This window comes from Pygoscelis adeliae, unplaced genomic scaffold (genome assembly GCF_000699105.1).
Source record: "Pygoscelis adeliae isolate BGI_AS28 unplaced genomic scaffold, ASM69910v1 Scaffold78, whole genome shotgun sequence".
In the NCBI taxonomy this organism is placed as follows: Eukaryota; Metazoa; Chordata; class Aves; order Sphenisciformes; family Spheniscidae; genus Pygoscelis; species Pygoscelis adeliae.
Window position 1 is genome coordinate 6,890,186 of NW_008825409.1, and position 7,613 is coordinate 6,897,798.

General features: G+C 37.4%; 1 protein-coding gene across 1 annotated transcript in view; it reads right to left on the bottom strand.

Annotated features, from left to right (window-relative positions):
- The window catches only part of ABCA13 (ATP-binding cassette, sub-family A (ABC1), member 13), a 211,841-nt gene that overhangs the window by 98,312 nt on the left and 105,916 nt on the right, over positions 1 to 7,613 (bottom strand). The window contains exon 38 of the mRNA XM_009330486.1: positions 5,217 to 5,307. Within this exon, the coding sequence (XP_009328761.1) occupies positions 5,217 to 5,307 (91 nt within the window). The remainder of the gene's footprint in view (positions 1 to 5,216; positions 5,308 to 7,613) is intronic.

Sequence of the window (7,613 nt, forward strand, 5' to 3'; positions counted from 1 at the left end):
GGACCTGTTGGAGCGGGTCCAGAAGAGGGCCACGAACATGATCAGGGGGATGGAACACCTCTCCTATGAAGAAAGGCTGAGAGAGTTGGGGTTGTTCAGCCTGGAGAAGAGAAGGCTTCGGGGAGACCTTATTGCAGCCTATCAGTACTTAAAGGGGGCTTATAAAAAAGATGGGGACAAACTTTTTAGCAGGGCCTGTTGTGACAGGACAAGGGGGAATGGCTTTAAACTAAAGGGGGGTAATTTTACAGGGAAATGAAAGAAGGGAGTTCCACTTAAAAACTGACGTTGCAATATAACTTCAAACATATTATAACAAATACTCTGTCAACCCTTATTTTGTAATTACAGGAACTCAATTTGTCATAGTGGATTAAAAGCTCCTCTCTAAGAATAGAAGAAGCCACCTGATCACCTATCAACAGACATGAAATTCCACTGTTACCCATGTGCAGAAATCAATAACACTTTTTACTGTAGCATATTTTCTGCAAAGGCTCCAGACTTGTGTCAAATGCACCAGGAGAGGGAACATACTTCCCTGGATAGACTAACTCCAACTGTTAATTAACCTCTAGGAGATGTGCCTGCCTTTAGCTTCCAGATATTTGTTTCTCTTATTTCTTCCTTTATTCCATTTATCACTTCTGCCCCTATAAAAGTTAGAACTAAACCTTAACAGGCAGTATTCTCTACACAAAAAAAAAAAAAAAAAAAAAAAGGATTTTTAAGCAAACCACTTCTCTATCTTCATTTTGATAAACTACATTAAGTGAGCCCTGAAGGTGCCTTTTTAACGACTTCACCTCCAACCTCCAATATTAACGCTTCTCTGTTCCCTTTCCAAATTCTCCACTTTTCCTTAAAGACATTCAAACTTAAAAACATGGACACAGAAGTTGTACATGGTATTGTAGTATGTCTCATCGATTTTGTACTGATAGTCAAAACGACCTCTTCATGTGCTTTTGTACATTAAATTAAAACATAAATCGTCTTAGCCATATTGTCGTAAAACGCTTTTTCACTAGGATTAGTAGGTAACTTTCAAAGTCAGTGTTTTCCAGGCTATAGATTTCCCCATTACATAGATTTGCCCAGTATTTGACTTAATTAAAACACACTTTATTCAAACTAATTCAGCTTTTCAAGTGATCTAACTCACTCTTTAGGACTGCTCTGACTCATTGCCATTCTACCAATCCCTTGCAGCAGTTGCCTTTTTTTTTTTTTCATAAGCAAGATTATATTTACTTCAGTATCACTGATGAAAATAATCAAAAGGCAGAGTTGAAACCCAGTGAAAATTCACTGAAAGCTCTTCAGTTTGATGTTTTGCTGTTGATGACTGCTTTTTTTTTTGTCAGCTACAATTTATTAATTAAATTAGCTTTCAGATGTGCTTTATAAGTACTGTATATTGTGGATCTCTTAAATCCTAATAGGAGCAATGTAACATTTTGCCCAATATCCTTCAAAATGGCTAACACCAGCTGCTTCAGAGAAAGGTTTAAGCAACCATAAAAATTAGTTATGCATCAATCTGCTTCCACTCCAACACTTTCAGTGGCTAACTTATCCAAGAAGTTCAAAGACATATAAGCTTTAATAGCACTTCTGTTACTATAGCTATTGATATTATATATACACTAATAACCACTCTTTGGATTTTTTAAACATATTACCACAATCTTAGTCTCCATAACATTTTATGGCAATGAATTTCAAATGTTATGTATCACTGTGTGAAAAATGTAATTTTATCCATTTTGAATTTTCTACAGTTTAGCTTTACTATATCTCAGGTTCCGACTGTATTTTACTGCCAGAAGAGATTAGATCCGAAGTTGATATCTCCCAAACATTTCTAAGACATAGAATGTTACAAAATTAATTCATTTGGCTCTTCAGCAAGATATCTGAACATCTTAATTCTGCAGTATTGGTCCCTTAACGATCCAATGAGCCCACTCTCTAACCTATTGCCTGCTTTTGCATATGCTCAGAATATTTTGTTATTTATCCATGGCTAGCTAGTCACCCCTTAGACTTGCTCTTAGCTCTCCTGATTATTTTTGTACATATACTGCCTGCTGTAGTTTATGATAATTTTATTGGACTCCATAGAGTTGGTTTCTCCATTTTCTCAAGGCTATTTGGCTCAAACGATCTTGTCATATAGTCGTTGCAAGCTCAGTCTAACCTTTTTTCTGCATCCTCTGTATACATCAACAAAACAATAACCATCAATCATGTGCCCGAGCTGTGTAGAAATTAATTATGCACATCTGTATTATAATATATGCATGTATTATGCCTCCACACATAGGCATTCCCTGACTTAAAAAGAAAATGTTAACTGTTCTCACCAAAAGGTGAGTTTTATTCCAAGCTTTTTTCATTTCCTTCCACAAAGGAAACTTAAACCACTAGAAATTACACAGTGTGCTTTGTATCTTTAAAGTTACCAATATTAAAATTGTTACAATTAATTTGATTAATGCACTGCTACTTACCTCTAATATTTGCATTTAGAAAGGGTCAAATAATTCTGGGTTTATTTTATGTTACTGTGGTGCGTTGACCCTGGCCAGCAGGTAAGCACCACACAGCTGCTTGCTCACGCTCCCCCTCCTCCAGCAGGATGGGGGAGAGAATAGGAAGCGAGAAAGCAAGAAAATTTGTGGATCAACATAAAGACAGTTTAAGAAGTGAAGGAAAAAGAAAGAAGAAAACACAAAAACTAAAAAAAAAAGCGATGCAAAGGCAATCACCCACCACCTCCCACAAGCGGACTGATGCTCACCCAGTCTGGTAGCAATGGCTACCTCCCAAAAAAACCCCTCCCCTCAGTTTTTATTGCTGAGCATGACACTCTATGGCATTGAATAACTCTCTGGCCAATTTGGCTCAGCTGTCCAGGTCATGTCCCCTCCCAGCTTCCTGCTTACCCTCAGACTAATCACCGCAGGGACGGGGGGCAGAAAGGGAAAAAGAGAAAGTCGTGACACTGCAAGCACTGCTCAGCAATAGCCAAAACACTGGTGTGTTAGCAACACTGTTTTCATCACAAATCCAAAACACAGCACCATAAGGACTGCTATAAAGAAAATTAACTCCATTCCAGCCAGACCCAGTACAATAAGACACTGTAAAACATAACTAGAAATTATCAAAGCTCTGACTTCAGTGAGATACTGTCATGTTTTGCTGAAGTGATGTCTCTTGCCTGTTTTTGGCATTGGTCATTGACCTAAATAATGTGCTGATTTTTGCAGTTTCATTTAAGAAGGGACATGCACACCACTCCACTACACCTCCTGGTCTGGGAGACAAGAGACAACATTTTGATTTCTACTCAAGGACCCGTAAAGGATAGCCAATACCCCTGCTTGTGCTCAGATCCGTGCTTTGTCAAAGCAGCTCTCTAATCCAAATTCTTTTACAAATCAAATAGCAGCATCCTGTGATCTTCTGAATAACCCAACTGTTTACTCTAGGAGGTTTTGAAAATTCATTTGACTACTTTGACAACAGAAAGTTTGACTGCCTTTGAATCTGCTTTCAAAGACAAAATTATACAGGTCAAGCTATTGCCCATGGAGTATTCTGGTTAGCTTTGACAATGATGGATACCTTTCATGACCATTTCCCAGATCCCTTATGCCTACACTTCACAACTGTCCTTAATGATGAATGACAGTCATCTGCAATGAATGATAATTTTCCAGTACAGAAATGGCATTATCCTCACATTTTCTTGCTATAATTTATCAGACTGAAAAATACAGAGTCTCTGATTACTAGATTCTTTATTAATGTAATAACTTGAACAAATACTGTTATGTGTTTTGAAATGTGGATGGTAAAAGATATTAAGTTGTTAGGTACAGTATACTCTGTTTTCATTACTTTAGGAACTGTAAATCTTATTCTTTAATGAAAATGCAATGTGGAGAAGACAGACTGTTTTGATTTGAAATTTGTTTGAATATCCTAGCTGAGCCTTGAAGAAATACACAACTGATTGATTGTTATAAAATAAAGGGATATTCAAAGCTGTATTTTGAATGGAAATCTTGTTCTCACCACTCACAGGAGTGAATATTTTATTTGTTTAGTGAGGGTTTTTTTGCTATATAGTTACATCTTCACTTATTCAACAGGGACTGAAGTAGTCCAGCAAAAAGACCATCTGGAAAGTCATCCAGTCAAGTTTGCACTTTGTGAGAAAAGGTCTCCTCTTAGGCCACAATTCTTGGCACTGATTACTCATTACTGGCAGATCAAATTGAATTTATCTTAACAAAAAACTCAAACTTGGATCAAAATTATTATTTCCATTACTGTAACAATGAAGGTCCTCAGTCTCAGACCAGGACCTCTCTGTGCCTGTGTTCTATAGAAACAAAACAAAAAGGACTGCATATAGAACAAACTGTTTGACATCTAACCGAAGATGACTATAATCTAGATATAAACGATCAAATAGAAAGAAACATGGTATATTTAGAAACATGAGAATCCCAGGAACAATGAGAAAATATTGATGAGCTTGGTGGGCACTGTCATTAGAGAACTTGAGCCTTGCATTTTGAAAGATATCTCATTAGTGACTTCTAAGAAGAGTTTTTAAGGAGAACAAGTTTCCTAAGTTTTCAGAAATGTTAACAAGGACCTCCTCCCAGGCTTGCAGGGCAGGACAATAGAAAGCATGAAGAAACTTGTTTTAAAACAAACAAACATGTAAGGGAAGCTGAAATAACATGCCATTTGAGAGGACAAATGATCTTCTACTATGGGGGGCAACAGCTTTTATTTATTATTTGCATATGTATGGAGGTCAATATACCTTTCTAATAGCTTACAGATTTTATATCTGTGGTATATCCCACCAATATTTATCCATTGTCAGTATGAGTCAATGAGGGTAATTAGTTGCCAGGGACTGCTAGGAAGCTGTACGTTAGTGCTGATGCAGTGAGAGAATGCTTGTGTGCATGTGTAGACATAGTAGAAGGATGGGACATATAAAAACCTACTACCTAAGGTGGATCACGTCACACGCACAAAAAAAGAATTACCAGATGGTAGCAGGCAGTATTCTCCATTTGCTTGTGCATTCCTCAACTGTGGGAACTTTGTGCATGTTTATCTTTGCCTTTGTGATCTTTACAAATCTGGCTGCTTCAGAAGGTACCTAATTTTGTACTTACAGGCTGATTCAGCACCATTTGTACAGTCCAGGTGTGCTGCCTGTGGAACATAAGGCATCTTCTCTGAGTCCTGTAGTAGCTTCAGAAATACCTTTCATGAAATCGGAAAAAAAAAATTTAGAATCCATTTTCTAAAACCTGTTTTTTATATATATATATATATATATATATCCCACATGCTGGAATGACTATAAAATTAGTCAAGCTCTCCAGTGAAGGAAACCTGGAGGTAAGGGGAAAGGAATAAATGCCAATAGATGCAAAAGTGCCTATGCAAACAATTGTGGGCCCATGCACATTACTATCTGCAAAGATTTTTCAATAGACTGGCTGCCCTACATTGACATTTTATGCTCCTAAGCTGTGGCATATGTTGGAACTCAGTTACTGCAGTTTTTACCAAGGGCATATTGACAGCTTCAAGTCTCTTCTTATACTCTAGCTAGAAATCTGTGGGCACAACTGGATCTGCTACCAAAGAGTTCTGGTTGCACCAGTACAACTAAATGTAATGTACAAAATCCAACAGAACCTAGAATCCACAGAGCTCTGGGAAGTGTCCATTGATTTATGCAAGCAATAATGCTATTGAAAGACATTTAAAACACAAATGCAATCATCGGGCACAGTCAACATTAACAAAGTACTGTCTAACTAATACTATGGAGAGGACTGGGTAACTGCATGTTTTGTAGTAAACCATTAGCATGCGTACCCCAAATTGGGAGAAGATGATAGGATTCTGTTACCTAAAATCACTGTGGGAAAAACTGAAATTATTTTTGTATAAAAGTAACAATCTAAAAATCTGCACTAGAATAAAATTGTAAGGGTTGAATCTTCCTAAGCAGGGGGATACACATCAGAAGGGAGTTAAAGATAACATTTAAAAAAAAAACAGCAGAGTTCACCAACTTTATAATCATGAGATCTATTTAAATGGTATATACACTTCGCCAAATAGGTTTGTGTTCGACCTACTTCTTCCTTAATCCTGTTTCACAGTTCTGTTCATATAAAGTCATCTGAATTTCATAGAGATGTATTTCATTTATCAGTCCCTCAGCCTTGCAGAAGCTTGGAACAGCTTTCATAGTGAGTCAGTTATTAACACTCACCCCACTTCTTGTAAGCTCAAATGAAAAATAAAATAAACATTTTCTTACCTTAACCCTAACTGCATTTTAAACAGTGATCTAGGAACTTCAGATAAAAAGAAATAAAAGAAAAATTAACAGAAAATACAGCTACCATGAGCATCTCTAATCGAACAGCAAAAGTACAACCAAGTTGTTTTTTTCTCTTGATGAAAGCCTTCCCTTGCTTTCTCTTCTCTGTCTGGGTTGAGCTGCAAGACTTAGATTATAGCCACAGTGCGACTTTCAGAAATCATTAAGAAACCATTTATTTCTTCCCACAAAAGAACCTGATATCAGCTATAACAAAAAGTTCCTCATTTCCAAGGAGCTCATATGATAGACAATAAAAACGTGTCAATATGAAGTACTTTATAGTTGTGGAAAGGTATTTCTTGACTTGCTAAGGCCTGACTGTTACATAAACTGTATTTTGCTTAGTCAATATCATTGCCGTTTAACAGTGGTTATTGATTGCATTTGTTACCTGCCAACTTTCAGGGAACACTTTTGGCCGTTAACAACTGCAAGGCCATAAAAACTAATACTTCCTGAAATTTCTATATTAGACCCTGGAGGGAGATCCTGACTGCCCAAAGCCACATTCTAATTTGTTGCCTTGGACCTGCCTGATGATGGCTCCTCGGCATACCAATTCTGCCAAGCAAACCAAACTAAACTGAACCAACTAAAACCACAAAGGAACTGCTCCTCTCAGGCTAGGACAAAGGCTACACTACAAAATGTTGCCTGCATGTACTCAGTTCAGTGTCAAAATTCATGCTGGGGTTGCAGACAGACATTTTCTTCTTTAATCATGTTATGTCACTTGAAGAGAGGATGTAACTATGCCTTAAAAAGAAACAAAACCACCAAACACTTTTCTAATACATAGTGTCTACTGTAGCTTCACTGACATAGCTATTCTCATACAGCTATAAAGGCAGAAGGCCACCTGCATTGCCCAGTCCTCCCCATAGTATCCAGGCAGCTCTCAAACATCCCATTAAGAATGGGAATCATTAGGGACCATATTGTACAGAAGAAATGACAATTTATCTAATGTTGCACAGGATATTGTGAACAGAAGTACTATTAGCCTAACAATGTTATTAGCAGAGTAAGTACCCTCCAAAACACACAGATCTGGAAAAGTCAGGATTAGACACCGTGAAAGAGAGACCATGTGTTCTTGCTATACCTAAAAGACTGGATAAATTCAGCAAGAGAAGGTGTTTTCTAGACCTCAGCAGAGCATCCC